General features: G+C 64.4%; 3 protein-coding genes across 3 annotated transcripts; 2 read left to right on the top strand and 1 right to left on the bottom strand.

The window, feature by feature from the left end:
- The first annotated feature begins 1,765 nt into the window (after positions 1-1,765).
- Positions 1,766-11,522, top strand: CHRD (chordin). The gene is made up of 24 exons (XM_058812339.1): positions 1,766-1,787; positions 3,795-4,077; positions 4,412-4,515; positions 5,033-5,159; positions 5,535-5,663; positions 5,744-5,861; positions 6,726-6,822; positions 6,926-7,067; positions 7,139-7,279; positions 7,766-7,848; positions 7,935-8,082; positions 8,180-8,286; positions 8,371-8,487; positions 8,575-8,731; positions 8,821-9,062; positions 9,149-9,262; positions 9,464-9,676; positions 9,759-9,852; positions 9,956-10,012; positions 10,108-10,211; positions 10,340-10,442; positions 10,545-10,699; positions 10,861-10,954; positions 11,105-11,522. Exons 2-24 carry the CDS (start codon positions 3,948-3,950, stop codon positions 11,170-11,172), a joined length of 2,844 nt encoding a protein of 947 aa, XP_058668322.1. The 5' UTR covers positions 1,766-1,787; positions 3,795-3,947; the 3' UTR covers positions 11,173-11,522.
- Positions 11,523-13,324: 1,802 nt separating this feature from the next.
- On the top strand, positions 13,325-25,936 carry CLCN2 (chloride voltage-gated channel 2). The gene is given in 26 exon segments (XM_058812303.1): positions 13,325-13,532; positions 13,535-13,787; positions 13,789-13,858; positions 18,200-18,344; positions 18,820-18,951; positions 19,080-19,208; positions 19,735-19,868; positions 19,954-20,031; positions 20,138-20,216; positions 20,777-20,902; positions 20,970-21,054; positions 21,172-21,273; positions 21,357-21,441; positions 21,518-21,673; positions 22,117-22,186; positions 22,371-22,481; positions 22,716-22,929; positions 23,027-23,160; positions 23,272-23,423; positions 23,503-23,608; positions 23,673-23,746; positions 24,053-24,103; positions 24,622-24,660; positions 24,917-25,021; positions 25,093-25,179; positions 25,259-25,936. Coding segments are annotated over 26 exon segments (3,132 nt in total). The 3' UTR covers positions 25,466-25,936.
- On the bottom strand, positions 25,918-27,866 carry LOC131562515 (heat shock protein beta-7-like). Its single transcript, XM_058812304.1, has 3 exons — positions 27,686-27,866; positions 26,767-26,918; positions 25,918-26,257 (listed from the first exon to the last, which is right to left on the bottom strand). Exons 1-3 carry the CDS (start codon positions 27,825-27,827, stop codon positions 26,069-26,071), a joined length of 483 nt encoding a protein of 160 aa, XP_058668287.1. The 5' UTR covers positions 27,828-27,866; the 3' UTR covers positions 25,918-26,068.
- Between the last annotated feature and the right edge of the window lie 125 nt (positions 27,867-27,991).

Raw genomic sequence — 27,991 nt, 5'->3', positions numbered from 1 at the left:
CATGTCAGCAATGCACCCACTGTAATAAATTCCATGTGTTCACAGACAGAAAATAGCCAACTTCCCCACTCCATTGCCCTCAAATTGCATCCCCCTTCCATACCTACCACCCCCAAAACTCCCTCCATCCCCAGAGCGCCCTGGCCTTCATCTGGGATGGCCCAGCCCTGCAAGTCGCCTACCAGTTGTGCAAATATTGCCGGAACGGCTGTAATCCCTGTGTCCAACGTGAATTATGAGATATTTCCACCCATTACGACAGCCCCCCCGCCCCACCGCGTGTGTGTGAGGCCGGGGGATTAGACACGGCACAAGCCACGCTCACACAAAGCTTTGGGGAGGCTGAGGCTCTGCATCCCACAACGGGGCGGGGCGCTCGAGGGGGGCTCTTCTTGGAGAGAGGGGGTGCCCCACTTGCCTTGCTGTCCTCAGGCTTAGGCCTGGAGGCAGTGCTGGGATGCCCAGAAGGCAGTGGGAGGCTGTGAGAAGGGGGGCCCATGGCATGCAGTTTCACCAGACCCCATCCCTGGGGAGCAGAGGCTCCTTCCTGTCGCCCCGAGCCGGGCTCATGTTCAAAGCCGCGAGCAGGCAGCAGCTAATGAGGGCAGACAATGGGAGCTGCTGAGGGCAGAGCAGGGTGAGGGCCTGCTGAGACACCCCCACGCCAGGCATGGCATAGCCCTGCCACCACGATCCTCTGGAACACTCCACGGGACCCTCACCACTGAGCAGGGCACACGCCCACCAAGCCCTGCAGAACTGCAGGCTGTTCTCTAGGGCACCGTTGGGGCACCCCACCTGTACTTTGCTGGGACAGGAGACACCCATGGCACCATCACCGCCCCACTGGGGACAAGCCAGTGCCCACCCTGGGAAGGGATGGTGGAGGAGTGAAGGTGCCCGGCCTGAGGCTGCCCGTGGCCAGCTGTCTCCGTGGTGGTGCAGCTCCAGCTGCCCACAGCTGGCAGCCCCGTTGGGGATGTGCCAGTGCTAGGCCCAGCTCTGGAGGCTCAGAGGTGCCTTTGTGCAGGGCGTAGCTCCTCACACACATGTGCGGGCATTGGGAAGCAGCTGCTGGGACCAGGACCCTTTGCCAGCACTGCCCTTGGCGGGCACCATCCCCTCTCCAAGAGTACAGGGACCCCCAAGGCTCTGCCAAGCCTCCTCTGCCTAATGATGAGGGCACCCCTTGGCATTTCCAGGGGCAGCCCAGGCTGTGGGCGAGAGAAGCCCAGGCACAGCTGGAGCATCCATTTCCTTCCTGCCCATGTGCCCCCACTGCAGCGGCCATGTCCCCTCCCTGGGCAGGGATGCCCAGCACCCTCCTGACCCGACAGGCCCCATGCCAGCATAGCACCCTGCTCCCAGCCTGGCAGTGCCTGCAGCCCCTCTCTCCCTCACGCTGCCACCCTGTGCCTTGGATTCCCCGGTGCCTCGGGGCTGCAGCCAGGCGGGTTCCCCGTCTCTCTTTCCTTTCCCCGGGAAAGGGGAGGGAGCTTCCCTCAACTCTTCCCCGTGTCCCGCAGACGAGCCAGGAGACTGTGACGAGCTCTGGGTGCACAGAGCCAGCAGCGGATTCCTGGCATCGGCGGGACAGCTGGGAGCCATCGCCCGCCTCCTCCCCGCTCGGCCCTGCTGCCGTCCCGCCGTGCCCGGAGCCGCTGCTGTGCCGCAGCGGGCACCGCGCAGCGACGCTGGCACAGCCACACAGACCCCAACCCTCCCCTGCCCTCCGCGTCGCTGGACCCCCAGCCAGCGAGGACCTCGGGAGAGAGGAGAGGGGACAGGTCAGTGACGCCGCTGGGGACCGCGGGGAGGGCACAGGGCCAAGGGGTGCCAGGCTGCCAGCCATGGTCGCTGCTCCTTGGCAGCAGCAGGGTGCCAGGACAGCCATGCCCGAGGGATGCCCGAGGTGCTGGCAGTGTCCCAGCTGGTGATGCCAGCGGGCTGTCCTGCTGGGGTCAGCCCAGCCACTCCTCGCTGCCGTCTGCAGCTCCTGCCACGGGCCAGGTCCCGGCAGGGCCGAGCCTCCTCTGTCCCTCTGCCCTCCCCGGGAGAGGTGTCCCACTGCATGGAGACTGTGCCAGACCAGGGCAGGGAATGGGATGGGGCAGCCATGGATAAGATGGGGATGGACAACCCCATTCTGGCTCTGGGGTGCGGGGCGGTGGGCTGCAGCCCCCCCAGCTGCTCGCTGGGCTGCGGGGAGGCCCAGGAGGAGCTTTCTGGGGAGGCAGGGGCCTGTTGTGCTCCAGCTGTGCCGTGTTTCCCTAGCTACACCGCGCAGCTGGCCGGGTGTTTGCACCGCCCGGAGTTGATTTTGGCAGCCCCGCGCTTCCCCCTCCTCCCTCCCCACCCGCCTTCCCCCTGCCGGGCGCCCGCCTGCCACGCACCCGCCACCCTCAGCCTCTCCCTGCCACTCTCGGCAGGGGTGGCAGCAGGGACGTGGGTGACACAAAGCGCCCCCACTCTTCATAGGCTCCCCCACCCCTAAATTCATGCCTCAGTTTCCCCAGATGGATGATGCTTTGCCCAAACTTTTCCATGGTGTGTACTCACTGCCAACCTCTGCCACCCTTACCAGCCCAGGTGTGGGTGAAGAATGGGGCTGGTGCTGGGGGCTGCTCTCACAGCATCCCCCCTCCAGATGCTCCCTCCCTCCCTGGACAAGGGAACCCAGGCTCCTGTTCCCCTGCAGCCCCTGTCACTGGTGGGCAGGAGCCCAGGGTCCCATTCTGGAGCCTTGCTCTGCCCAGGATGGGCAGCAGCTGGAGAAATTTAGGAATGTGGCAGGCACAAGCAGGAGGGTGTTGGTTGTGCCTTTGCAGAGAGCAGTGTGTATTTGGAGAGGCTGTTTTGGGAGCCCATGCTCAGGGGTGCTGAGTGGGTGGAGGAAGGGCTGGCTGCAGGGGAACAGCAGATGGACAGAGCCTTGCAGCGCCCTGTCCTGGGGTGCCAAGGGGCCTGGGAGGGGACTGAGTGCATGGAGCAGTCCCCAGGATGTTTCATACCTGAGGGGGGGGGGCAATGAGCCCTGGAAGAGCTCATGACTGAAGGTGGACTGTGTGGGTATGGGGGCTCCAGGATGCTCTGTGCCCAGGAGATGCCCCATGCTGGGAAGATTGCACAGACTGAGGAGACTGGCATTGACTGGGTGCCCTGCAAATGCTTTATTCCCAAGGGGGGTTATCGGGATGAGGAGACTCCTGTGGGGCTCATACCCTTGGAGAGGGGAATGTGAGTGGGGGCGTACCTGGGATGTGCTCAGGAACACCCCAGGCTCTGTGGGATGGTGGTGGTGGTGTCTCCACAGTGCCTTATATCCCAGAGGGTGCTGTGTGAACTGGGAGGGGATGTCCCCAGGATGCCCAGAACCTGAGGGTGCCTGATGCTCTGAGGGAGGGTTATATCATACAATCGTACCATAGACTGCTCTGGATTGCAAAGGACCGTAAACATCACCCAGTTCCAGCCTCCTCCCTCAGGATTCCCCATGCCCTGGGGCTGGCATGTGAGGAAGGATGCTCTGCACTCTGGGGACCCGCATGCCGGGGGAGAGGGGGCGCAATGAATGGGAGGGGGGTCCCCAGGATATCCCGAGTGCGGGGTACCTCTGCCTGGCGGGGCAGCGGCGTGTCCCGGTGCCGCAGGACGGGACAGGACGTCCCGTGCCGGGCGGGGGCGGCGGGGCCGGGGCCCGGGGATATGTGGGGGGGTCGGAGCGCTGCGGGGGGCGCATCCCCCCCCGGCCGGCCGCTGCCTGCGCCTCATTAGCGGGGCCTTTGTTTGCACAGGGCTCGCAGCTCCCGCTTGCCCATGCCGCCGCCTATAAAGCGGAGCCGGAGCCGGCAGCCGGGCAGAGGCGGCGGCAGCGCCCGGCAGCGCCCGGCCCCCCCTCCCCGCCGCCGCCTCCGGTCCCGGTCCGCCCGCCCCGGCCGGCCGGCACCATGCGCGCCGCTGCGCTGCTGCTGCTCGCCCTGCTCCCGCTCCGGCCGCTGCCCGGCCGCGCCGCCCGCCCCAAGCTCGCCCTGCCCATCCGGCCCGACACGGAGCCGCTGCCCCCCGGCGGGGCGGCAGGTAGGAGCCCCCCGCCCTCCGCCCTTCCTTCCCCCGCTCCGCGCACCCCCGGTCCCGTACGAGCCGCTGCCGCGCCCCCCGTCACGCATCCCGGGTCGGGCACCCCCTCCCTGCCGCCCGCAGCCCCGTCCGTGCACGGCGTGCCCGCACCCCCTCCTCTGGCACCCCGCGTTCCGCCCCGGGCCCCCCGGCTGGCCGGGACCGGCGCTGGGACCGGCACCGGCGGCGCGGCGGGCGGCGGGGCGGTGCCGGCCGGCCCGGGGCTGCGGCAGGGGGGTGCCCGCGGCCCGGAGGTGACCGGGGACGGCGGTGGGGGGCGGTGGGGTGTCCGCAGGTTGCGCCTTCGGGGGGCACTTCTATGCTCTGGAGGAGACGTGGCACCCGGACCTGGGGGAGCCCTTCGGGGTGATGCGCTGCGTTATCTGTCACTGCGAGCCGGTGAGTGCCCCCGCACACCCCGTTCCCTGGAAGACCCCCCAGGGCCCGGCTGGCTGGGGAGGGGGCTGGCGAGGAGGGAGTCCGACCCCTCTGTTCAGTACACTCCTCTCATTCCCATGGAGGAGGGAAGCGGGATCCCTGTAGCCAGCCGGACACCTGGATGTCCTCCCCCGCGGCAGGGGGGAGAGAAGGGGGGTTTAAAGGATCAGGCTTCATTCTTCCTCCCCCTCCTCGGGGATGGCCTCCGGCCCCCTCCCTCCCTCCCTCCCTGCAAGCAGCTCCCCGAGGCCGGGGCTGGTGGGGCCACGCACAGCTGGTCAGGAGGCTGGGGGCTGCGGGGAGGGGGCCCTGGTTTGGCTGCCGTACAGGCATCTGGAGACTCTGCAAGGTGTCCAAGCTCCAGATAGAAAAAGATGGGGGAAGCCATGCTGTGCTGGGAGGGCACGACTTGGCACACCTAGAAATGGCCTGGCACACCTTGGCACGGCTCCTCTGGAGTCTTCTTGGCCCCCCACAGCAGAGGAACCACCGGGGGAAGCCCGTGGGGAAAGTGAACTGCAAGAACATGAAGCAGGACTGCCCTGTGCCTGCCTGTCCCCGGGCCACGCTGCTGCCAGGACACTGCTGTCACACCTGCCCCAAAGGTGAGGAGAGCGGGTGCTTCTCTGCAGGGAGACCCCACCAGACCCCCAGGATCCCCACTGGCCTGGGAAAGGGGGCAATGCCCACCCCCCTGAAAAGGGCTGGTCACTTTGTTATGAAAGTCAGCAGTGCCCATGATAGGATGGGCAGGGGAAAGCCCTGATGGGAACAGCCTGAAAGGAGTGCGGGGGAGGCACACAGGGCTAAATGCCCTGCCTGTCCATGTGCCTGTGCACACCACGCCCCACCTAAGAGCCCCACAGTGATTCACAGGGCACATCTTGGTCTGCCTCAAAAGGGGCGATTTATTATTGTCCCCCACCCCAAGCTCTTGGGCACAAGCAGCCTCGTGTGATGGTCTCCTTCTCCTCCACCAGAGAAGAGCCCTGCACTCCGGTTTGACACCTTGGAGTACTTGCAGGAGAAGGAGGATGACCTGGACAAGCCCTACAATGACCACTCCTACCTGAGCTCAGAGGGCCTGGCTCGGGATGATGCCCGCACAGGTGAGCCCCCCACCCACCCAGACAGCAACAGCGTGGGGCACCACCCACACTCCCCCTCAGCAGCAGCATCTCCTCCCCAGAGTTTGTGGCCCTGCTGACGAGCGGCCCAGAGCCGTGGCACCCCACATCCAGCGCCGTGGCCAAGGCTCGCTTCACGCTGCTGCGCTCCTCCCTGCTCTTCTCCATCAGCTACGAGCGGTGAGTCCTGCCCCCGTGCCCTGCCCAGCCCGGCACAGCAGGCAGCTCTCTGCAAAAGGGGGAATGCAACCGTGCTTGTGCCTCAGTTTCCTTTCTGATATTCCCCCGTGGTGCCACAGCCTTGCACGGACACAGTGAGAGATTTGGAGAAGGGGGGGCAGCATGCTGGGCTCCAGCCTAGGTCAGCAGCCAGAATTTCGGCACACCCACAGTGTCGGCCCAGCCTCACCCATTTGCCTCCAGATCTGGACTGGAATAAAACAGGAACAGTTCCAGGGCTCCCGTGGGTGCAGCTGGCAGAACTGTTGTGCCACCCTGCAGGCTCTGCCGGGGGCAGTGCCTTGGCACTGCTGCCAGGATTCCCCATGCCCTCCCCGGATGCCCGCCAGCAGCACAGCCTCTCCTCTCCCTCCCTCCTTCCCGCTCCAGTTTCTTCTGCTCTTCCTTGCTTCCAGGCCCCTTTGCATAGTAAAGTGGTGACTAATTTCCAGCTCTGACAGGGGGAGCCAAGCGGAGCCGAAAATGCTCCTTATTTACAGCCTGAGCGCTCAGCTCCCAGCGGGTCCTGCCATGGTGCCTTTCCTGGCAGAGACCCTCATCCTGCTTTGTGCTGGTTAGACCCCACTCCAGGATAGGGGAGCCCAGAGAACCCGTGCCAAGCTGGCATTTGGCAGGGCAGCAGTGTTGGGCTAGTCCTGGAATGGGCGGGCAGAGCCTAGCACTGGGCACCCCAGGAGAACATCTTCCTTCTCCTGCCCCCCCAAACCCCCGTGTGCCCTCCCTGACACAGCCCTGTGCCTGGTGCTGAGTGAGGGGAGGGGAAGGGCAGGCACGTGGCCCTTGCTCACCTCCGGGTGCTCGCAGGCTGGGGCGGCCGAGCCGGGTGCGTTTCAGTGACCCCGAGGGTAACGTGCTGTTTGAACACCCCGTGCAGAGGAGCGCTGCCCCCGAGGATGGAATGGTGAGAGGGGCTCGAGGGCAGGGGGCACGGTGCCACTTCCGACCCCTGCTGGGCTTGTGGTGCCCCCCAGCCACCGCCCAGCCATTCCATCCATCACCCACAGCTCTGTGGAATGTGGAGGACAGTGTCCAAAGCCAACGTCCAGCTGCTGCGGCGGGAACAGCTCCGTGTGTCCCTCATCACCCGGGCACAGCCCTCCGGAGAGGTCCATGGGCACATCCTCAAGCACCGGGCACTCTTTGCAGGTGAGTCCAGCCACTGCATGCACACCCAGTGGTGCCACCAGAATGTCCCTCATGCCCCTGTCCCTGCACAGAGACATTCGGTGCCATCCTGACCTCGTTGAACCCCTTGCACTTGGGCGCTGGGGGCATGGCCATGCTGACACTGAGTGACACAGAGAACAACCTGCACTTCATCCTCATGGCCCGGGGACTGCTGGAGCCTGGAGCAAGAGGTGAGGGCGGGCAGGGAAGGGAGGCACTGCCCACAGCAGGGGCTGCGTAGACCTGAAGGAGTGCATGGCATGTCTGCAGCTCAGGAGGCATGGGTTGGCATTTGTGGGGTCAGGATGGGTGGCTGGGCTGGGTGTGGGGCTCAGGATGGGTATGGGGGCTGTTTGTGGGGTGGGGTGGAGGGTGAGGTGTGCATACAGTGTGTTGTGTGATTTGGGGTGCACCTGGTGGAGAGGGAATGGTGCGCACCTATGGTGGGGGGCTGGGGAGGCTGCAGAGCATATGAGGTGTGCAAGAAGAATAGGTTTGTAATGTGGGTTTGCAAGGATTTGGGGCATGCTGGAGGGAATGATGAGGGCCTGGGCACATAGGAGCAGAGAACTGGCAAGAAAGTGCCAGGGGTTTGGAGGTGGTAGGCACAGAGGTGTGGGTTTGAAGTGGTTGCAGACCCCTGGTCCAGTGGGTCCATTCCCCTCTGCCATGTCCAGAATCCCTGTGGGTCCCACTGAGGGTCCGCATCCTGCACCAGGGCCAGACGCTACGCGAGGTCCACGCCAACATCACTGTGGAGGTAAAGAGTTTTCATCCCCCCCAGGCCCTGGCAGCCACGCTGCCAGAGCACCAGGGCTGATCCATGGCACTCCATCCCCCTGCCAGGACCCCGACTTTGCAGAGGTGCTGAATGACCTGTCTGCCCAAGAGCTGCAGTGGCTGGTGCAGGGGCAGCTCCGCATCGTGGCCGAGACGGAGGGGCGGCACGCACGGCAGCTGGCTGGCACCATCACCACCCGCCGCAGCTGTGACAGTGAGCACAGGGCAGGCATGCCAGGGGGCAGGGGGATTGCTGTGCTCACCCCCGTGCCAATCTCACCCATCCTTGTGCCTCTCTCCCCGGGCTGAAGCCATCCAGAGTGTGCTATGTGGAGCGGACGCTTTGCTTCCGACCAAGACCGGGGCTGTGGGCTCAGCCAAGCTGGCGCTGCATGAGAATGGCACCCTGGAGTACCAGGTGACTGGTGGGCACCCATTTCCCTCTCGAGGGTCTCAGGTGTATCTGCCACCCTGACACGGCCCTTTGGCACTGCACCCACAGGTGCAGGTGGTGGGCACTGCCAGTGAGGTGGTGGGCATCACACTGGAGACCAAACCCCGACGGAAAAGCAAGAGGAACATCCTGTTTGACATGACACCCAGCTACAAGGATGGGCTGGTGAGCACTGGCTGATGCTGGGAGGGATGGCGTGGGGACTTTGGGCGAGTCCCTGTCCCAACCTGCATGGTCTCCCACTGGTGGCAGGCCTGGGGTGCCTGGCAGAGCCCCAGCGCCCGAGATGCCCACATGCTTCTACAAAACGAGCTCTTCCTCAACGTGGCCACCAAAGACTGGGCAGAGGGTGAGCTGCGGGGCCAGATCATCTCCCTGCCCTACAGTGGACTGCTTGCCCGCTACACAGGTACCTGGTACACGTGGGTGATAACGGGGGCAGTGGGGCAGCCCTCCCACACACCACCATGCCCTGCCACGGTCCCTGTCTGTGCACAGAGATGCCCGTGGCACTGGCGGGGCAGCTGGTGTCCCCCCCGGTGCCCAGCGGCGCGGGGGGGCACGCCTGGCTCTCGCTGGATGAGCACTGCCACCTGCACTACGAGATCTCGGTGGCGGGGCTGGGACGGCCGAGCGACGGCACCATCAGCGCCCACATCCACGGCGTGGCCGAGCTGGGGGAGATGGGCACCCGCCCCCACCAGCACAAGCGCCTGCTCAAGGGCTTCTACAGCACTGAGGTGAGCTAAGCACCTGCTCAGGGCACCACACAGCAGGGGCTGGGCCAGACATTATCCCCACCCTGGTGCCCCTCTCGCCACGACAGGCTCAGGGCGTGGTGAAGGACCTGGATGCCGACCTGCTGCAGCACCTGGCCCAGGGCACTGCTTTCCTGCAAGTCAGCACCAAAGCTCACCCCAATGGGGAGATGCGGGGACGGGTAGGTCCTCATCGGGACAGGGCACCCTGCCCACCCCCACTGCTGCCTGTGGCGGGATGCCACTGCCTGAAGCAGGGTGGAAGGGCACAGGATCACTCTGTTACCAGGTCCTGATGTGTTTAGTGGTCATGGATGGTTCCTTCACCAGCCTGACCATGGAAGGCAGCCAGGCACCAGCATGGGAACTCATTCCCTCTCCAGGTGCACATTCCCAACCAGTGCCATGCAGGAGGGACCCGCCTGGCCCCAGGGGAGTCCCTGGGGCAGGCTGAGCTCTTGGAGAGCACCAAGACCAGGGACCAGGAGCAGCTGAAGAAGGACCCCAACTCCTGCTTCTTTGAGGGTCAGCACCGGGCACATGGCACCCGCTGGGCACCTGACTATGACAAGAAGTGCTCTATCTGCAGCTGCCAGGTACGAGCTGGGGGTTGTGCTGAAGGGGCAGCACCCATCAGTAATGCCCCTCTCTAATGAGCCCCATCTCTGCTGTCCCCAGAAGCGCACAGTGATCTGCGACCCCATCTTGTGCCAGCCCCTCAACTGTACCCACCAGGTGCACCCTGAAGAGCTGTGCTGCCCCATCTGTGAAGGTACCTGGGGGTGGGCTGGGGGGCTCCTTGTGAAAAGAAGGTGGGGGTCCCTTTTGGAGACTTTGCCATTTGCACCCACTCATGGCCTTCCTCTCCCTTGTAGAGAAGAAGACAGAGCAGGAAGAGCTGAAGCTGGAGCGGGCACGGGACAGCAGCGAGGGTGAGTCCTTGTGGGCATGGGCTGAGGGCACAGCTCTGCAAAGGCTGAGTCACAAGGCCTGTGGCTTCCTCTTCTTCTTCTTCTTCCTCTTCCAGGCTGCTACTTCGACGGTGACAAGACATGGCGAGGCTCTGGCACCCGCTGGCACCCTGTTGTGCCCCCGTTTGGCCTCATCAAATGTGCCATTTGTACCTGCAAGGTGGGTGTGGGCTCCAGACATGCCCTCCAGCCTGGTCTGGCACCTATGGGGGCTCTCAGTTCCCAGGCACTGTAGCTGAGGCTCAGCCCAGGGCATGGGGAGCTGACTGCCCTGTGCCCTCCCTGCAGGGCACTACAGGTGAAGTGCACTGCGAGAAAGTGCAGTGCCCACGGCTCACCTGTGCCAACCCCGTGCGCGCCAGCCCCTCTGACTGCTGCAAGCAGTGCCCAGGTACCTGCACCCCTCTCCTGCCCTCCACTCTCCCTGCATAGCTCCCATGTTCCCCACTGGCAATGCCACAGGCGGGCATTGTCCCAGTGGCCTCTCGTGCAGCCCCAGAGAGGAGTGTCCCGGAGCTGGCTGACTCCATGCAGGCAGACGCGCCGCGGTCGTGCCGCTTCGGGCGCCGCTGGTACCTCAACAATGAGAGCTGGCACCCGTCTGTGCCCCCCTTTGGGGAAATGAAGTGTATCCTGTGCTGGTGTGTGGTGAGTGTGCCAGCCTAGGGCAGCTCCAGGGGAAGGGAGGGCGCCACTGTGCCAGTCCCCAGGGCTTTGGGAATGGTGGGAGAGCAGCTCAGACACGCAGTGCACCCTGAGGAGCTGCTGTCCCCCCGCCCTGGTGCTCAGCCCCTCTTTCTGCTCCCCAGTCGGGGGAGACGCACTGCCAGCGCCAGGAGTGCCCCCCATCCGCCTGCGCCAGCCCTGCCACGAGGGACAACCCCTGCTGTGCCAAGTGTCGTGGTGAGTGCAGCGCTCACACACAGGCACCACTGCCCAAACGCTCAGCGGCACTCCCTGCACCTCCCAGTCTCCTTGGTGCTGGCACAACCACCCCAAGTGCCCTGCTGGCACCCCCTGTGCCCATCTCTGAGCCACACCTTTCTCCCCCAGCCCTTGATGCCCCCTCAGACGCACGGGAGAAGGTCCAGGATGCCAAGGTGGAGTCACGGAGCCACTGAGCAGTGACTGCTGCCCAGAGCGGGGCACGCACGCGGTGACGCTGGGTGGCACTGGGGGTCCCACTGCTCACTGCCCCTGCCCGTGCAGGGTGGGGGGCACAGAGGAGCACAGTGGGGTGCACAGGGCCTGGCCCTCAGCCTGGCCACCCCATCTCAGCACGACTGCAATGCCAGGACTGCCCTGCCCTTGTGCAGGGGGCAGTGGCCAGGCTCATGGAGGTTGGGGCACCCGCTGCCCTGGCACTCCAAGTGCCCCTGGCTGGCGGGCATCGTGCCCGTGTTGTACATAGTGTAAAGTCCTTCTGGCCCCTGTTTGCTGCACCCACCCTGTCTCAGCCGGGTTTCTCACATAATTTATGGTGCCAGTGGATGGAGGTCAAGATGTATTTATTAAAACCAGAGCTATTGCCCACCTGGTTCCTGTCTCTTCCTAGCAGCAGCAGGCACAAGGCTGTGCCCATCCATCCCATGGGGAACTTGCAGGCTGTGACATTGCTGGGGTTGGGGATGTATGTTTGGGGATATGGGGTGTGAAAGCCAATGCCAGGATGAGGACACCCTATAGGCTGTGGGTTGGCACTGGAAAAGACCAGAGCAGTGTACAGTGCCCACAGCTGGACCCCGATGCCAACCTCTGCCCACAGCGGAGGCTGCCAACACAGATGGTGCCTGCTAGCACAGGGATGCCAGGACTCTGGTGTCAAAAAGAGTCCAGCCTGGGGCCCTAATCCAGCTGCCACCCATGGAGGCCCTTGTCCTGCAGCACCCACAACCAGCTGCGTGCCCAGGGCTGGGCACAGACACCCATGGCTGTGCAGGGCAGACCCCTGTGTGTCCTCTGGGGCAGCACAACCCCAGTGACCCCAGTGCAGTTGCACTGGGCTAAGGCCTCATGGCGCCCATAGGAGACCCAATGCTGCCTCCTGCCCTTTGATCCCTAATGTGGAGAACTGAGGGATCTCTGGGGCCATTTGCACTGTGCTTGTACACACTGGTATGACTGGAACATTCAGAGCTATACTGGGCTATACTGGAACAGTGCTAGAGCTGTAGGGACAGTAACACTGGGCTTTACTGGGATAGCAGTAAGGGATGGTGGCACAACCACAACACTGTAGTGGGACAGTGTCAGCCTGTACTGGGGCTGCATCCAGGATGGCATTGGGCTAGACTGGAGCAGTGGTAGAGCAATAGAAGGATGGCACTGGGGCACAACTGGGCTGGGACAGAGCCCTGCATGCCAAGCTGGGTGTCCTGCTCTGCATGCACCCACAGCCATGCAGACACCTGTGCCAGCAGGGTGGCATCACCTGTGGTGGCCCTGCAGTATGCTGGTGGCCCACAGCCAGGCACACTGGTGGCACTGGGCAGAGATGTGTCCTGGCACAGGGCTTCCCCTCCGGATGAACATCCCTGCTGCCACGGGGCAGTGCCAGGAGCTGACGAGCAAGAGGGAGCTCCGTGCTTGGGGATACAATGAGCGGGCAACCCATTTTGTCACCTCCCTGCCTCAAACTGGTTCACGTCGGGCAATGAACCCTCCCAGACTGGCACAGGAGATATCCCAGCCCCCAGCCCAGCCATTGTCACCCACCCTTGAGGGTGCCGACGTCAAACCAGAGGGTGGCACCTGGGCAGTGAGAACCAGCCCGCTCCCAATCCCGCAGCATCAGCCCAGCAGTGCCACAGCTCTGCCTTTCCCTGCACCCAGTTCCTGCCACAAAAGTGCCATCCTGTGCCCTGGGGAGGAGGGTGAGCGTGGCCCTGCCAGCTGCCGTGGTGCCCTGTCCCTGAGCCCGTGGTGGCAGTGAGGCAGAGGTCCCAGCAGCCAGCCTGCCATGCCGGAGCGCCTTCCCCAGGGATTGCTGGTGCCAAGGTCTACCCGTGTGCCTCTCTGGAGAGGACTGAGCCTCTGCTGCCCAGCGACTTCAGCAAGGAAGAGTGGAGCCCACCTGTCTCGCTGGGGGCTGGCAGTGCCGGGACGCTGAGCAGCATCACGGTAAGGATGAGCTCCCTGACAGCTTTGCGTGGTGAAGTCCCCACAGTGCCAAGGTGCCCTGCCCTCCTTGGGCACTGACAGCTGCCCCCGTGCCCTTAGTGACAAGACAGACCTCAGGCACTCTGCCCCCACCAATCTGTCCCCCAGCCGGGCATGGCCATGAGCCTGGGGTGACCGTCTGCAGGGTCATCCCACATCCGACCCGGGGGAACCCACGGGGAAGCAGCGCCAGCCCCACGGCAGCCCCTTGTACCTGCGGGAAAGGGCGCACGGTGTCCCGGGGGAGCCGGCCCGTGGTCACCTCACCCACGGCAGCTTTTACCCCCACCTGCACCCACCGGCTGCCCGGGGGAACCATCCTGGCAAAGGCCGCTGTGGATGGAGTCCCGCCACAGGCCGGAGCTTCCGGCCGGACTGCCCCTGACCCGGCCGGGCACCGCGTGCCCAGCGCCGCCGGTGCCGGTAACGGGCGCCGCCGGTGCCGGGCGCTGCCGGCGGAGGCGGAGCGCGGCCGATCCCTCCCCCGGGCAGTGCCCCGGGCCCGCCCCGAGCGGTCCGGGAGGAGCCGCGGCCGCCGCGGGCACCGGCAGCGGCACCGGCACCGGGACGGCGCGGAGCGGCGGCAGCGGCGGCACCATGGCCTCCGAGAGCGAGGCGCAGCGGGCGCTGCAGTATGAGCAGACCCTGGTGAGTACCGCGGCACCGGGCGGGCACCGAGCACCTGTGCCGCACAGGACGGGACGGGGCGCGATGGAACGCCCGGGGGCTGGGGGGGTCTGGGGGTGCTGCCCCGCTCAGGGCGGCAGAACTGCGCGGGGCCCTGTTTGGGATGCTGCCTCCTGTTTGAGATGTCACCCGCAGCCCCCTCCGGCTGTGGAGGAGCCTGGCTGAGCCCCTACCCCCAGGGCAGGACTTCTGCACGCCCCTCACCACCCCCTGGCACACCCTTCTGCCCCGGGAGGGGATGCCCACCCTGCGGGGCCCCGGAGGCGCCAGCCGGGCACACTTGTCTGCCCCGCGCTGCCCGTCCCGGCACTCTGCCCCCGAGATACGCTATCTCCCCAGCCTGCAACCTTAGCCCCATGTTTACAGCTCCTCTGCCTCAGAGGCCTCCCCACTGGCACCAGGCTGTCCCGTTGTCTTGGGGTGTCTTCCTTGCCCGTTGTTTTCCCAGCCGCCCCGCTGCCCACGGCCCTCAGACACCACGGGCAAAGGTTCTTTTCCCTGGCCCCAGCTTGGGACGGTGCCCAAGGCGGACGGTACTTTGCCCTGGCAAAGGCATTTGGACAGGCAGGGCCAGGGAGCTGTGCAGGGAAGCAGGGACTGCCTGGCCACGGAGTTGTGCCCACGGCTGCCCAGGCCGGCTGCTGTGTGCAAGGCGGGCTCTGCTGAGCCTTACCCACCCAGCATGGGCACACTGGGCAGCGTCAGGGCACTGCTGCTCTGTGTACCCTCGGCACTGCCTTTGCCAGCACCCAAACCCTTCCTCTGGCCGTGCCCCTCAGCGCTCACCCCAAGCTGCCCCTGCCAGGTGGCTGCAGGACAGCAGCCGGCCGTGGGAGCCCCGGCTGTGCCGTCATCTCCACGGCCTTGCTGACCCCGCTGTCCTTCCCGGCAGGGCTGAGTCAGGGAGCACTCGGGGGCAGGAACAGGGGTGAGTGCTGGCCGTGCCTCTCCCTGCCGCCAGCTCCGGAGGGCCCCCCTGGGCGCCCTGGTCACGGTGGGTGAGCAGAGAGGCCGTGCCAGCCGGGCACCGCAGGGCGGAGGAGCCTGTGGGCAGAGCGAGGGGAGAGGCACGCTGGGCTGGCATCAGGGCAGCCGTGCTCAGCACCGGCAGACTTTGCCCTCCTTTTCTTTGGGCAGGGTAGCACCCGTGCCCTGAGTGCTCCTGTGCCCATCCCCATGGCCTCTGGGCTCCGTGAGGCCCGTGGAAGTGCCTGGGGCTCGTGGGTGAGGCTGGGCGTGGGCTCCTGCCCCATAACCTCACACCTGCGTTTTGGGAGCTGCCTGGGCACATGCTGGGCAGGAGAAGTGCCCAGCCCTCCCCAGTGCATCTGAGGCACCACCAGCTCCTGCCAGCACCTGGCAGGAAGATCAGGATCCAGCTGGAGCCTGGCATGGGCTGGTCTGAGCTGGACAGCCTGGGGACAGTTCCTGCTGCTTGTGCCCACAGCCAAGTCATGACAGCCAGGCTGCAGGTTGTGCCCAGCTACGTCCAAAGGCCTTTGTCCCTACCCCATGCCCTTTCCCTCACCAGATTTCACCAGCCCTGGGATGCCATGGGTCTTGGGGCCCCAGACCTAAAGGTCTCCCTGGAGTCCCCATGCTCCACAGGTGTTTGTGGGAAGCCCTGACATGCCAGGGCTGCTGGGGTGCACATCAGCCCCAGTGTCCCCCACATGCCAGGCTGTTGTGGCAGGGAGCAACGGGCCCCGTGGGGGGGATTAAGCTTGACAAACTGCACATGTTCATTGCAGAGCCGCTCAGGGTGATTAGAGCCAGGCTAAGACGGGCAGCGTGACACACACCCCCGGCCTCTGCCTGCCCGCTGCCAGCCCAGAGGACCCCCCAACCCTTTAGCTTTAAAAGCTCTCTTGGGGGAAATTCAGGGGAGAAGGATGGCTGGCATTGGGCATGAGGAGGTGGGCGCCACTGCCAGGCCAGCTCAGTGCTGTGGGACAGGCTGGCACGGGGACACAGCAGCACCAGATGCCAGTGCCCGCCCCAGGCGCAGCATCACCCGGGCACAGTGGGCACCACGGGCTGGCAGAGCCAAGGGGCTGTGGCACAGGCAGTGCCTGCAGCACAGCAGCTCAGGACCAGCACAGCGGCCTTGGCCCGTGCCCGTGTCCCCGAGTGCCCCCCGGCAGCCCCCCCTGTGCCCGCTCCCTGCCCGCCCGGCACTGTGATTGTTCAGCTGCTTCACGGCAGAGGCCGGAGTCCCGGGGCTGTTTGTGTTTCAAAAGGCCTTTGTGGAAAAATAACCCAAGGGGAGGAGGAGGAGGAGGAGGAAGGACAGAGCCCACCAGTGGCTTTCACAGCCATGCCAGGGCTGTGGGCACAGTAACTGTGGCTGCTCAGCACTGGGCACCCATGGGGGTCCCATGTCCCGCCTGTGGGGCAGTGGCATGGGGCAGAGGGGTGGCAGGGGATGGCACAGGGTGGCAGGTGGCAGCAGGGTGGCATGGCCCCTTTGCTTGTATCCCTGTTGTTATAAGTGGGGTGGGCTCCAAAGGGAGGCAGAGGGGGAGCAAATCCCACCACCCTCAACCAGGCTGGAGCACTTGGCACTGGGCATCCCACGTGTGCCCCAGCACCTGGGGGGACAGTGTGGCAGCCCCTGGCACAGCCTCAGGAGGTAGACACAGAGCTGGTTTGGGGGGCATTCAGCCTGGGGGTGCTTCCATCTTGGTTTGGGCTGGCCATGGGTCAGCAGTGGGGCCAGGCAGGCAAGTGCTTGGCAGGGTGACAGCACTCCTGGGGTGCCGGCCCATTTCATCTTCCAGAGCAAACAAGCGTTTTCCAAAGGGAGCCTTTGAATTCAAGATCCCATGCGGGGCCGGGGTCCTCCTCTGGCAGCTGATGCTGGGTTTGGCCCCTCAAGGTGGTCGTGCCTTTCCCCCCAGCTCTCTTCCACAAGGCAAGGAGTCTCTGAGCCCATGCTGAGCAGGAGTTTTGGGGAAAATCCATGCCAGGACAGGGTCAGCAATGGAACTTAGTTCACCCTCCTCTCTGTGCCTACATCCCCACCCTCCCTCCTGCTGCTGGGCACAACCTGGGTATTAGAGAGCAGAGAATCCACCCGGCGCCGCTCTGGCTGCTGTCTGCTCTCTGCCCAAGGGACCTGGGCAGGAGTGCTGCCCCGTCTGCACCTTCCTGCCATCCCCACGGGGAGCTGCCGTGTGCCAGGGGGCTGTGAACAGGACCCGGGCATGCAGGGTGGACACTGCCCCCAGCAGCCAGGGCTGGCTGCCCACGTGCCGAGCACGGTGCCCACCCGTGGTGCTGGCACGGGCCGTGCCGGGAGCGGGGCAGCTGCGCCCCGGCCGGGCAGCCACGCGCTGCGCTGGCACGGCGGGTGGGCACGCCATCGGCATGGGGCTCACGTTGTCCCAACGTGGGAGCCTGGCAGGGCCCCCGCCGTCCTGAAGCCTCCCTTTGTGCCGGGCCAACCTCTGGTGCTTGGCATTCAGGTCGTGCGGGGGGAGCGAGGCGGAAACCAAGCAACCGAGTCCTTGGCAGTGCCCGCCAGCGCGGGACAAATGCCCCCGGCTCAGCGGGGAACACGGGCACAAAGAGCTCCTGGCCAGCGTGAGAGGCACTGCCAGGGCCACCCCCTGCCAGGGCCAGGCCACGTGCCGCAGCCAGGCAGGAGGCACCCGAGGAAAGGGGGTGATCGCTATGTGATCCCCCTCTTCACAGCCCAGGGACTGCCCTGAGCTTGATGTTGTGCTCCCTCTCTCCTGGAACTGGGGGTACATCCTGTCCCTCACTGTCCTTTTGCCTTCCTGCTGCCAGCTGAGACCAGCCAGCTCATGTCACGTATGACCTGCCAAAGCTGCATTTGGAGGGGCTATCCCAGCCTTGCTCTTAGCAATGTGGGAGTGTGGTGCCTGCAGAGCTCCAGCACAGCCCCAGTACCAGCCCTCAGAGAGTCTCCTGGCCAAGCTGGCCACGCTCCCATCACCGGAGGCCCTTCCACACCCTCCACCCCAGTGCAGTGCCTGGGGCACCTGGGCAGGGCCAGAGACTGGTACCGACGTTTCAGCTGCCTGCTTGGGGCATGCAGGCAAAACAATCACCATTGATCCACACTCACCTTATCTGCCTGGCTCCTTCCCACGCCCTGGAGGGCATCGGGCACTCCCACAGGTGCCTCCACCCCTTAGCCTTGGGATGCAATGGCTGTTCCCTTACCTGGCAGGCCGTGCCAGTATGCCCACTGCTGCCCTGACTCAGTTTCCCCACTTGGCTGCCGGGTTTGGGGCACCAGCTGCCCTGACACTACTGTCTGTCCTTCTCCCCCAGATGTACGGGCGTTACACGCAGGACTTGGGCACCTTTGCCAAGGACGAAGCAGCCCGGCTGCGGCTGCAGGAGGGGGACACGCCCCAGCCCCGCAGCCCCTCCGAGCTGCTGGAGTACACACAGGGCCGCTGTGGCCCCTGTCGGGGTAAGGGTCAGCGGGACACGGACACGGGTGGGCACAGCCCCGGCCACGGCAGCGCAGTCGGGCACGGCTCCCACCCCACTGCCACGACTCCCTGGGCTCCCACCCCACCGCGGTGCCGCGGGTAGAGTTTCTGCGGCTGTCATGGGACACCGGCGCCGAGGACAATGCCACCTGCCCGCCGGGCAGCAGGGACACAATGGCCCGAAATAGCCGGGCACGCTGCGGGGATGGGGGCCCCCAGCCCCTGTGCCTGGGGCCGTGCCAGGGAGGCCGAGCTGCTGGGAGGTGCATGCCCAGTGTGCGACTGTGCAGTCAGCTGGCTGTGGCAGCTGGACACAGCAGTGCTCCTGCACCAAACGGTGCCAGCTGTGCTGGGTCGGTGCTCCTGGGTCAGTGCTGCTGCCAGCCAGCCTCTGCCACCTCAGGGTCCCCATCCCTGGGGCGTCCAGCCTTGAACCTGCCCTTGTGTCCACAGTCTGCGCCTTGCAGTGCCAGCGGTTCCTCATCTCCAGGGTGGGTGAGGACTGGGTCTTCCTCATACTGCTGGGACTGGTCATGGCACTGGTCAGCTGGGCCATGGATTTCGCCATCGCCACCTGCCTCCAAGGTAGGCGGGTACCCATGGGTTCCTGGGGCCATGGCAGGGAATAGCCATGCCATAGGCCATGCCATGTGCCATAGGGCCATGCCATGTGCCCTGCCACCCACCACACCTCTGACTGGCTGTCCCCACAGCTCAGAAGTGGATGTACGGGGGCCTGGACACCAACGTGCTGCTGCAGTACATGGCCTGGGTCACCTACCCCACTGTGCTCATCACCTTCTCTGCTGGCTTCACACAGATCCTTGCCCCCCAGGCCGTGGGTAGGGCATCAAGGGGCTGCCTGTACCCTAAACTGGGTGTCCACTCCCTGGGGCTGTGCCTGGGTGTCTCCCTGGAGGTCCTGGGAGCCTTTCTAGGGATATGGGCTGGTCTTCAGAAGGTCTCCTAGGGACTATGGTTTGGATGCATTCCTGAGCTATGGGGTTGGGGAACTTCTAAGGCCTATGAGAGAGAGAGGCCTTCAGAGAGTCTTCTGTGAGTTGAGGGGTGGATTTCCTCCTGGGCTATGAGGCTTGCAGGCTTGGGGGTCTTCCTAGGGCTAATACCTGATCTTCAGAGGGTCTCCTGGGGGCTGTGAAATTGGGGTCCCTGTGGGGCTGTGGGTTGAATTGCTTCGTAACCACATAACCATAGGGGTGTCCCTGCTAATTGTACTGTGGGAAGAGGAGTCTCTGGGACCTTCCTGTGGCAGTGGGTTATGGCAAAGCATCAAGTGTTAGCCCCCAGAAGCATGGGGCATTGTCCCCCCTTCATGACTATTGATCAAGGCTGTCCCCACACCACCAGGCTCAGGGATCCCCGAGATGAAGACCATCCTGCGGGGCGTTGTGCTAAAGGAGTACCTCACCTTCAAGACCTTTGTGGCCAAGGTGATCGGACTGACGTGTGCCCTGGGCAGTGGCATGCCCCTGGGCAAGGAGGTGAGGGCAGTGCCGGGGCAGGGTGAGCAGGGGACAAGGGAGTGAGGCTGAGGGCAACGTCCTCAGTCTCCCTTTGTCCCCTCAGGGTCCCTTTGTCCACATCGCCAGCATGTGTGCAACCCTGCTCAGCCGCTTCCTCTCCCTCTTTGGGGGCTTCTATGAGGTGAGCAAGGCAGGCTGGCCCCAGAAGGATCAACCTGTGCCCACAGCAGGTTTGGCAGTGCCTAGGGTTGGGGGACAGTGCCCACTCACTCCTCTCTCCCGCACAGAATGAGGCAAGAAACATTGAAATGCTGGCAGCTGCCTGTGCTGTCGGTGTTGGCTGCTGCTTCGCCGCCCCCATCGGAGGTAGGGTCACCCTGGGCCGCCCCACAACCCCCACACCTCCTGCCCAGGCAGCAGGGTCCACCTGGAGAGGCAAGCAGGACCCCGGGACAGCTGGCATGGGAGAGGGCAGTGCTGCTCAGCAGGGAGGAGGAAGGGAGGAGCGGGCAGCACCCTCCCAGATGTGTAACGTCCGCTCTTGTCCTCTCCCCTGCCGCCTGCGCTCCAGGGAGCTCCCCGCTCCAGCCCCGCTGAGCCCTGCCCGTAGGTTGGTGACGTGTCTGACTCTCTCCTTGCCCTTTGCCTGCTGCCCTATCTGTCTGTCTGTCCATCTGTGTGCACCCCACTCCCACCCCTCGTGTTGCTGCCCACATCCCTGTGCTGCCCTCTCGCTGTGCTGTGCCCGCTGTGCTGTGCCCTCTGTGCTTTGCCAGGGGATCCTTGGAACCGCCCTGTAGTGTGTCCGTGGGGCAGCCAGACCCCCGTGGGCTGTGCACGAGTGTGGACTCTGGGTGGGACGCGTGCCAGGCACCAGGGCCTGCCTGGGTTTCTCCACCTCCCTTGTGCACTTCCCCCCATGCCAGGCGTCCTCTTCAGCATCGAGGTCACCTCCACCTTCTTTGCCGTCCGCAACTACTGGCGCGGCTTCTTTGCTGCCACCTTCAGCGCCTTCATCTTCCGTGTCCTTGCTGTCTGGAACAAGGATGAAGGTACCTCAGGCAGGGTGGGGGCACAGGGGTCCCCTGTCCAGCCCTACTGAGCCCCACCATCCCCCAGAGACAATCACGGCACTGTTCAAAACCCGCTTCCGCCTCGACTTCCCCTTCGACCTGCAGGAGCTGCCTGCCTTTGCCGTCATTGGGTGAGTGTGCCTGTCCCAGCACCCATCCCGTGGCCCCAGCGGTGGCAGTGGTGGCGCTGGTGGCACTGGTGGTGCTGGTGGTGGCAGCAGGACACCTCTTCCCTTGGCTCTGCCCAGGATCGCCAGCGGCTTCGGGGGTGCGCTCTTCGTCTACTTCAACCGCAAGATTGTGAAGTTCATGCGCCGCCAGAAGGCCATCAACCGCTTCCTCATGAAGAAGTAGGTGCCCAGCAGTGCCCAGCTGCAGGGTGGTGGAGCTGGGGCTGCACGAAAATCACCCCCTGCTCTGTGCCCCCTGCCAGACGCCTGCTCTTCCCCGCCCTGGTGACGCTGATCATCTCCACGCTGACCTTCCCGCCCGGCTTTGGACAGTTCATGGCTGGCCAGGTACCTGCCGTGGGTGGCACACCTGTCCCCACCCCAGGGCCACCACAAGCCACAGCTGACCCCTGCCCATCACCAGCTCACCCAGAAGGACACCCTGGTGACACTCTTTGACAACCAGACGTGGGCCAAGCAGGGGATCAATGATGAGTTTGAGTACTTGGGCATCCTGGAGGCCTGGCTCCATCCCCGCTCCAACGTCTTCGTCACACTTGTTGTCTTCATCCTCATGAAGGTGGGTGCCTACTTCCCCTGTCATCCCCAAGGTACCACCAGGAGGTAATGGAGAGGATTTTCTGGATGCCATCAGGGAGGTGCCAGATTGTTACCAGAAAGGTGGCACCAGAAAAGGTGGTACTGGGTGGCTGCTCCAAGAGTCCACCAAGGTGTTTGCTGGGTGGTGCTGGCATGCCATCAAAGAGATCTTGGCTGGGAGCCACCAACATGCCACCAGGGAGGTTCTGGCTGCTTGCTCCTAGGTGCCACCAGGGAGGTGCTGGCCAGATGCCACCAAGTGCCACCAGGAAGGAACTGGCAGGGTGCCCCTGGGAGGAGGCCATGCCCCATTGCAGGGTGTGGTGTCCACGTGCTGCTCAACAGCACCCAGCTGAGGGTCACAGAAGGGGCAGGAGGCAGGGCTGGGTCAGGGAGGGCAACTAATGGGTGTCTGCTCCACAGTTCTGGATGTCAGCCTTGGCCACTACCATCCCAGTGCCCTGTGGAGCCTTCATGCCCGTCTTCGTCATTGGTGAGACCCTGCCCCCTGTGTGGGCACAGTGGGAGGAGGGAGCCACCTCTCAGCCCACACTGGGCACCCGTGGGTGCCCCCAGATGTCCCCTTCCCTGGTAGCACCAGGCAGAGGAGAGGGCGTAAGGCTGGGCTTGGTACTGGGAGAGTCCTGAGCCCGTTCCCAGCCCCTCTGTGCCTGCAGGGGCAGCCTTTGGGCGCCTGGTGGGGGAGAGCATGGCAGCCTGGTTCCCTGATGGCATCCAGACGGACAGCAACACCTACCGCATCGTGCCGGGGGGCTACGCCGTGGTGGGTAAGCTCTGAGCTGGAATGGGGACGCCTTGGTGGGCATCATTTGGAGATGCTGCCCCACAGCTGAGGTGATGATCCCTGGAACTGGGAGCAATGCCACCACTGGGAATGTCCCTGCATGGTCCCAAGGGCTCCCCATATGTGGTGGATGCCCTGGAGAGGGAACCCAGGGCGGGGACCCAGCCTGGTGGGCAATACCTGACAGCCCTCCCCCATCTCCTGGCGGTGGCCGCAGGAGCAGCCGCGCTGTCGGGTGCTGTCACCCACACGGTGTCCACGGCCGTCATCGTCTTCGAGCTGACAGGGCAGATGTCGCACATCCTGCCTGTCATGATCGCTGTCATCCTGGCCAATGCCGTCGCCCAGAGCCTCCAGCCCTCCCTTTACGACAGCATCATCCGCATCAAGAAGCTTCCCTACCTCCCTGAGCTGGGCTGGGGCCACCACGAGTGAGTTTGTGTCCCCTGTCCCAACCCCAAACCCCTCACCGAGGCACTAGGGCAGGTGGTGGCATTACTCTGAGGCCGCTGCTCTTGTCCTGGGCAGGAAATACAACGTGCGGGTGGAGGACATCATGGTGCGGGACATCCGCTACGTCACCCTCAACTGCAAGTACCGGGACCTGCAGCAGGTCCTGAACAGCACCAAGATGAAGAACCTGCCCCTGGTGGAGTCAGCTGGTGAGACACAGGCAGGAGCTCTGCCAGCATCCACGGCCGCTGTGGAGCGTGCCATGGGTGGGTGGCAGAGGGAACATCAGGAGCCAGCGTGGCGCCTTGCTGTGTCTGCAGAGTCCATGATCCTGCTGGGCTCCATTGAGCGGGCGCAGGTGGGGGCCCTGCTCAGCACCCAGCTCAGCCCCCAGCGCCGGCTGCTGATGCTGCGGCAGAACGTGCTGCCCGAGGACGGGCACCAGCTCTCCGATTCCAGCATCCGCTTCCAGGTGAGGGCTGCAGCCGTCCTGGGGGATGCCGGGCCAGGGTGCCCCCCACCACCATCACCCAACACTCATCCCCCCACAGATCAGCACAGAGACCTCCTCAGGCACCCCTGCCCGCACCTCACTCCGCAAGCCCCTGAAGCCAGCACTGAAGCGGGCGCCCAGCAGCCCAGCCGACAGCCCCGCAGGTGAGTCTGCATGTGGCCCCTGGCCCCCATGTCCCCACCACTGACACCCCCTCTCCTCCCGCAGCTGGCGGCACTGACCAGACTGGCATCGCCCTCAAGAGCCTCTTCTGTGCCAATGCCACCCCAGAGCCCTCCGAGGTGAGAGCCTGTCCCTCCCCAGCCCTTCCCATCCCTGAATGGCCTTGCCTGGCCCTGCCCATCCCTGAATGGCCTTGCCTGGCCCTGCCCAGCCCTTCCCATCCCTGAATGGCCTTGCCTGGCCCTGCCCAGCCCTGCCCATTCTTGTCACATCCCTTTCCATTCCTGTTCAACCCTGCCTGTCCCTTCCCATCCCTTTCCATCATTTTCCATCCCATCCCATCCCATCCCATCCCATCCCATCCCATCCCATCCCATCCCATCCCATCCCATCCCATCCCCTAACTGCTGTCTCTCCCGGGCCAGGCCCAGGGCACAGCCTATCACAAGGCCAAACGCGTCCGCATTTCCATTGTGGTAAGCTGCAGCCAATCGCAGCCTGGGCACAACTCCTCCCAGCCAATCAGAGCCTGGCAGGAGTTCTCTGAACCAATCAGGGGCCTGGCAAGATTCTGTTTGGCCAATCATGTTGGGCCAGTATCTGTGCAGTCAATCTTGGACAGTTACGATTCCACCCAACCAATCCTGATGTGCATTCTCCCCATTCCAAACCCTCCCAGGAATCAGGATGTGGAGCCTTCCAGCCATCACAACCGCGAGATCCGCCCCACTTTGCTCAGCCAATCATGGCACACCTTGCATTCTCTCCACCAATCACATGCTTGGCTTGTCCAACTGTAGCAAATCAGGGTGTGACCGATGTCCTGTCAACCAATCACGTTCTCTGACCTGCCCACGTGCTGCCTGTTCCCTGCCTGTACCCTCGCTGTGCCCTGCCTGCATGTGCTGCCTCCACCCTCGCTGTTCCCCACCGCTTCCTGCCCGTACTCTGCCCACAGCAGCCTCAGGGCTGTGCCAACACACCTCTCTTGCAGGAGGAGATGATTCTGGGTGACAAGATGACCCCAGCAGAGGTGAGGGGTTGGGCAGAGACAGGCGGGACCCTCCTGCTCAGAGGGATCCCAAAGCGGTGCCAGAGCATGAGGTGGGCATGGGGAGGTAGGGGGTGGATAACCCAGATTTCTCCATAAGACCAGGTGTAAGGAGGTGTAAGGAGGATGTAAGGTGTAAGGTGTAAGGAGGATGAGAGGTGTGGTAAGGTGTAAGGAGGATGGGAGGGCCCTTGTGGGGAGGCTGTACCCCTTACCCTGCCCAATGGCACCTCCCCAGATCCTGGAGTGGGAAGAAGAGCAGCTGGACCAGCTGGTGGACTTCAGCAGCGCCAAGATCGACCCCGCACCCTTCCAGCTGGTGGAGCACACCTCGCTGCACAAGGTGCACCCTCACCCCATCCCAGATCCCCACCCACAACCCCCAGACCCTCAACTCATCCCCTCCTCCTGCAGACCCACACCATCTTCTCTCTGCTGGGCCTGGACCACGCATTCGTCACCAGCATTGGGCGCCTGGTGGGCATGGTGTCCCTCAAGGAGGTGAGCTGGGGACAGGGCAGCTGGGGGGGCACAGAGCAGCACCTGGAGGTGTTTGCCCATGGGTTTGGGGTCCCCACAGCTGCGCAAGGCCATCGAGGGCTCCCTGACGGGCAAGGGGGTGAAGGTGCGCCCGCCGCTCGCCAGCTTCCGCGACAGCACCGCCAGCTCCAGCGAGGCCGACACCACGGCCCTGCGCCGGTTCTGGGAACGCCACCAGCACCACCACATGCCCCGCGAGGCTGGCCCTGGCGGCGACGAGGATGACAACACCCCCAAGGGCCAGTGAGACCCTTGAGACCCACCCCTGTGTCCCCAGAAGCCACAAGGGCCCCCTGGCAGGTGCTGGGGTGTGCCCACCCTGAGCCCGCTGATGCCAGGCTCAGCACAGCAATGGGCACTCTCAATCCAGTGCCTCTGCCCCTCCCTGGGCTGGGGAGCAGCCAAATGATCCCAGCCAGCCCCTGCTCCCCAGCGACCTGCCAGCTCTTGGGGCTTCCCACTTTGCTACCTCTGTACCCCCCCAGCCCCCGGTGCCCCCCAGAATGGCCACTGCCCTCACACCCTCCATCAGCACCACAATGTCCCTTCTCAGGGTGGCACAGGGCGGAGGGGGCTTCAGGTTGGGGTGTCTACGGGGACATGGGTGGGCATTGCCCCCTGTGCTTAGCCCCTCATGGCTGGGAACAGGGGGTCCTGCTGCCTCTCTGCTGTGCACCTCTCCCCTTGTAAATACAGAGATTTTTATATTAATTTAATAAAAGGACTTTATAAACAGAGCTGTAGCACTGTGGGGTTGGAGGTGGAGAGGGCCACAGCCAGTGGGCACCAGCTGAGCTTCACCACGGTGCTGGGGCTGGCAGGCTCCGGGCAGGGAGCGTTTTGTCCCCGCTCACAGCACGGCCTCGCTGCGGTGCAGCCCCTGCGGGCGCTGCCCGGGGCCGGGGCTGGCACGGCGCCGCACAGTGATGACCAGTGTGCCCATCTCCGTGAGGGCACAGCTCACCGACAGCGGGTCCGTGTCCTCGGGCAGCTGGCACTTGTGGGTGAAGGTGTCACAGACGGTGCCATCCTCAGCCACCTGCGGGGAGGCAGCAGCGGTGCGGTGGAACGCAGTGTGGCACGGTGGGCTCCACAGCACATTCCCAGTTACCCCAGTGCTTCTAATGGGCAGTCCCAGACGCCCAGGAAAGATCCCAGTGACTCCAGGGCAATTCCCAGTTACCCCATTGCCAGCAGGAAGCAGGCCTCTGCTGCCCAAGTCTGGGCTTGTGGGGTAAATTCCAGCTACTCCAGTGCCAGCAGGAACTGTTCCTCTTTGCCACGTCTGGCAGGGAAGGCAATGGAGCAGGAGCTCCCACTTGTCCCATTCGCAGTGAGGACAGTTCCCAGTTACACCAGTAAAGGACAGGTGCAGTAGAGCAGGAGTTGCCTGTTGTCCCATCACCAGGCACAGCTCCCGTTTACCCCAGTGCTACCAAGGGCTATTCCCAGTTCCCACCCATCCCCACCACGCACAGGAGGGGTGTCCTGGGACAGGACCCCCATTGTGCCATAGTCAGAGGGGTGCTGCCCCCACGGGTGCCTCACCTTTTCTGCCTGGATGGTGACGTGACAGTTGGAGGTGGTCACCACAATGTCAGGGGGCTCAAACTGGCTGACGTCGGCCACCACTTGGTAGGTGTCACCCTGGGCACGCACCCAGGTGCCCAGGCTGCAGGGGTACATGGCACCTGGGGACTCTGTGGGCATTGGAGGGCTGCTGGGCATGGGGCCACAGTACCCAGGGGCTGGGCACTGGAGCGGGGAGGGCTGGGGGTAGCAGATGGCAGTGGGGGTCTGGGGATATTGAAGGTGCTGAGGAATTGCAGGGGGAACTGGGGGTCTCAGGGGTAAAGGGGTACTGGGGGCCTGGAGGGGTAGTGGGGGGGCACCTGAGGGCACTGGGAGATTCCAGGGGCACTGGACAACCTGAGGACAGCAGGGGAATGGCACAGGAGGGTGAATACACAAAGGTCTGGGGGGAGTGGGCTGGGGCAGAGAAGGACACTAGAGTTACTTGGGATGTACAAGAAAGTGGGAACCTAGCAGGTGACATCAAAGGGTGTGGGGCACAGGGGAGCTGAGGACATACCCTGATGGTCTGGGATGGGGAAGAAAATCTATGGGGTGTTCCAGGGACAAAAGGAGAATCAAAAGGGTCTGGGGAGGGGGAGGAGGCAGCATGGCGGTCCTCGGGGCAGCAGGGACACTGGGGTTATTGGGGACTTACAGGGGGAGCACAAAAGCACCTGGGGAGTGGGAGCTGGACAGTCCAGAGAGCCATGGGGCACCGGGGAACAGTCAGGGTGCCCCTCTGAGCCCTCCCAGCCGGTACTGGGGTGACTCCCACGCTGTCCCCAGGCACAGGTCAGCTGGATAACCCTTGGGGGGGACCATCCCCAAGGCAGCAGGGCTTCCCCAGGGTAGCAGCGCCGCTCCTCCATCCCCCACCCTCCCCGCCCGGTACCTGGGTACCCAAACGCCTCCTGTCCCCGTGCCCCAAAGGCTCCATGCCGCAGGTCGCCCTCGAAGCGGGGCTCGCCGAGCCCCTGCCCGTAGGCGCTGAGGAGCTCGGCGCGGTACGTGGAGGCCGACGTGAGCGATGCCATGGCTCCTGCTGCCCGCGCCCCCGCGCCCTGCCCGGGGAGGGTCCAGCCGCCCCAGCCACCACCGCCAGATGCCCATAATTAGGCACCCTGTCCGCAGGAATGTGAGATAAGGGACGAGGCCTCCGTCACCCTGTGGGGCCGCGGCGGGGGCTGCATCACTGCCA

This window comes from Ammospiza caudacuta, chromosome 11, assembly GCF_027887145.1.
Source record: "Ammospiza caudacuta isolate bAmmCau1 chromosome 11, bAmmCau1.pri, whole genome shotgun sequence".
NCBI classification, from domain to species: Eukaryota; Metazoa; Chordata; class Aves; order Passeriformes; family Passerellidae; genus Ammospiza; species Ammospiza caudacuta.
Note: the sequence above shows the minus strand (reverse complement) of the source record. Positions and strands in the feature narration are given on the sequence as shown.

Bases quoted from the DNA above. Each gene is read 5' to 3' on its own strand.
- CHRD (XM_058812339.1), top strand. From the start codon at position 3,948: ATGCGCGCCGCTGCGCTGCTGCTGCTCGCCCTGCTCCCGCTCCGGCCG. The intron at 9,263-9,463 runs GTAGGTCCTCAT...TTCCCTCTCCAG, and splicing joins ATGGGGAGATGCGGGGACGG to GTGCACATTCCCAACCAGTG. The intron at 10,955-11,104 runs GTGAGTGCAGCG...TTTCTCCCCCAG, and splicing joins CTGCTGTGCCAAGTGTCGTG to CCCTTGATGCCCCCTCAGAC.
- LOC131562515 (XM_058812304.1), bottom strand. From the start codon at position 27,827: ATGGCATCGCTCACGTCGGCCTCCACGTACCGCGCCGAGCTCCTCAGC. The intron at 26,919-27,685 runs GTACCGGGCGGG...CAATGCCCACAG, and splicing joins GGAGGCGTTTGGGTACCCAG to AGTCCCCAGGTGCCATGTAC. The intron at 26,258-26,766 runs GTGAGGCACCCG...GCCTCCCCGCAG, and splicing joins TCACCATCCAGGCAGAAAAG to GTGGCTGAGGATGGCACCGT.